At 33.2% G+C, this 2,727-nt stretch overlaps 1 protein-coding gene across 1 annotated transcript in view; it reads right to left on the reverse strand.

Annotated features, from left to right (window-relative positions):
* LOC104813127 (sulfate transporter 1.1-like) overlaps positions 1 to 1,637 on the reverse strand; it is a 5,270-nt gene extending 3,633 nt beyond the window's left edge. Inside the window, exons 1-4 of the mRNA XM_010540656.2 lie at positions 1,277 to 1,637; positions 788 to 836; positions 370 to 577; positions 84 to 258 (exon numbers count right to left, since the gene is read on the reverse strand). Coding sequence (XP_010538958.1) covers positions 84 to 258; positions 370 to 577; positions 788 to 836; positions 1,277 to 1,468 — 624 coding nt within the window. The 5' untranslated portion in view covers positions 1,469 to 1,637. The remainder of the gene's footprint in view (positions 1 to 83; positions 259 to 369; positions 578 to 787; positions 837 to 1,276) is intronic.
* Between the last annotated feature and the right edge of the window lie 1,090 nt (positions 1,638 to 2,727).

A 2,727-nucleotide genomic window follows, 5' to 3' on the forward strand; every position in this document is an offset into this window, starting at 1 on the left:
GAATATATAGAAATATATATATATATATATATATATATATATATATATATATATATAGTAAAGGAGAGGGTGAAGATACGTACACCATGATGAGCAGCAGAGAAGACAGAGTGAAGAACAGAGACAATGTCGGTTTTCTTGGTGAATTTCTTGATTCCGAGAAAACCCTTAAGCTGTTGGAGAGCGATTGTGATGGCAGCTCCTCCAATGAACCCTACCACCGCCGCATGTGACAGAAAATCTATCAAGAACCCTAACCTGCATGCGCATGCCCCATACATATCATATATATCATTCATCTCCAACTTATTCTCTCTCTATTTCAATTGCATGCATGTATATATATACGTTGAGAGAGAGAGAGATAACCGGAAGAATCCGAGACTGGCTTCGACAATTCCAGCGAAGAAAGTGGCGGTGAAAGCGAGGCGGCGATACTCACGCGGATGTTTGACGGGGTCGATCACGTCTTGAAGCATAGTTCCGAGCAGCAGAGACACCACGGACACTGGTCCAATGGCTATATCTCTCGAACTCCCCATGAACGCATACACCAATGGTGGTACAACGCTCGAATCTTCAATAACATTTTTTTTCCTTGTGAGGCATCGGTTATAAGTTTAGCCGATGTAAGGCTTATTATATTCATATTCTGATTAGGCGCCACATCAAATTATATATGTTGGTTTAGATCACAAGCCGATGCAACTTCATAATAAAGTCTCTTCATCGGTTATACAAAAATTATGAAGTTATTTCTGTCAACAAGCCGAGTAGGAAAACTCACAAAGTCCGTATTTTGGATCCAAATTTGCGAGCTTTGCATAGGCAATATCCTGCAATCAACAGTCACTGTATGAGCTCATACATACATATATATATATATATATATATATAACACATGCAAACATCAAATTTAATAATATCTTTTTAGCTAAAGGAAAAAAAAATGACATTGGAGAAATATACGAAATATGCAGATACTGTCACTTAGATTAGAAATATAAGTATCATTTAGATTAGGAAGTATTCATATATGCTATAAAATCTACCTATATATTTATTGAAAATCACGAAATTTTATGCATCCAAAACTTCAATATTTTAGATTGACCACGGTATCCGATCGAGTCTGAGAGAGCACAAACGCACCCTTTTGGTGCTTGAATTTTGGCATTTTGACGTGGGTTTTTCTCTATTATATGGTTTTGGATCGTGCCCCTTTTTGTTCATATAATAGTTCAAAACACAAGTAGACGGATTTTGGACATATCACCTGAGGAATACAAAGACTTGCAATGGTAAGACCGGCGATGATATCGCCTTGGAGTTTGCCCAGATTGTATTCTCTCGCCCACTCGATAACTGGAAACACACACTGGACCGCGAGCAAGAACCTCTTTGGCTTCGATTGACCCTTGAAGTCTCGAAGGGGAGCGTCGTAGAAGAACATCTCTCTCACGATCATTAGGAAATGCGCAAACAGGTGAAGACGATAAGCTAAATATCTAAAACATCGTCCGGATTCATCGAATCTGTTTTGTTACCAATAAAATTCCAGAAGAAATTTTCTATCGCCAGCTTAGACATAATAATTATCAGAACCACTATGAAAAAAATGAAAAATATAAATTTGGACGTGCTACGGATCTTTTATTATTTTTGAAAATCCATGTTAGAAATAAATAATCAAATCCTTATACTAATAGGTTTAAGCTTCTCATTTGGATAATAAATATATATTTTTCGGGTTTTTTTGGAATGAGAAATAAACAAAGAATACTGGTCCCTTCAAGGGTTTGTATAATAAATATATGCTTTTATGGTCCACATATATAATTATTTTATGTTTCCATAAAAATAAGATTTAATTTTTGCCTAAATATTAACAACCGGCGTACGTGTTACCGACAAAGAGTCCCCGGGACAACTAAGACTTTCCGGCCAATCAGAACATAGCATATGGGTCCCAGTATCTAACACTGTGCCACGTCAGTTTAAATGTATTTAGATGTAATTGAGTCTAGATTCAGATTTTGCACTAGAGCATTTTGATCTCTTTGATGAATGTTCATAGTTATATTATTTCGATCGTTTTAATTTATTAATTTGACCCATAGACCATAGTTTCTGTTTTGGTTAAGAAATCATATTTCAATATAAGATATATGTTATGACTGTTAAGCCGATTTTAATTCGATTATATCGTTGATCAAATGATATAATTTTATATTTTAATTGCAAAAAGTGTTTGTATTTAAATTATTTTTTAATTATATTTATAATTGAATATAAAGTTTACTAATTAAGTTATTTAAAATTAGTGTAATGTTGCATATTGTAAAACTCTTGCAATTTAAAAAATGTTTATAATCAAAACCAGCGAGTGAAACTATATTTTTTTTTTCAAATTATGACTGTGTACACAACTATATTTTGCACGTTCTATTTAGTATTAAAAGTTCCGGTGGAATTTCTATTATATTTGATGGTTTATTACTCTTGATATTTCAAGACTTTAATTTTCCAATAGAATTATAACGATTAACGGAGAAGCTTCAAATATTTATTTATATTTTTATTATGGAAAATATAAATATCAACATATCCAAGGGTTCTTATCTTATCCATAATTTGTTTTAACGTATATACGTATATTATGAACACCCACACCCACATATATCATGACACATTCTTGATCATATTTCCTTAATTCATCAACTAGTT

Source organism: Tarenaya hassleriana, unplaced genomic scaffold (assembly GCF_000463585.1).
Source record: "Tarenaya hassleriana unplaced genomic scaffold, ASM46358v1 Cleome2, whole genome shotgun sequence".
NCBI lineage: Eukaryota > Viridiplantae > Streptophyta > Magnoliopsida > Brassicales > Cleomaceae > Tarenaya > Tarenaya hassleriana.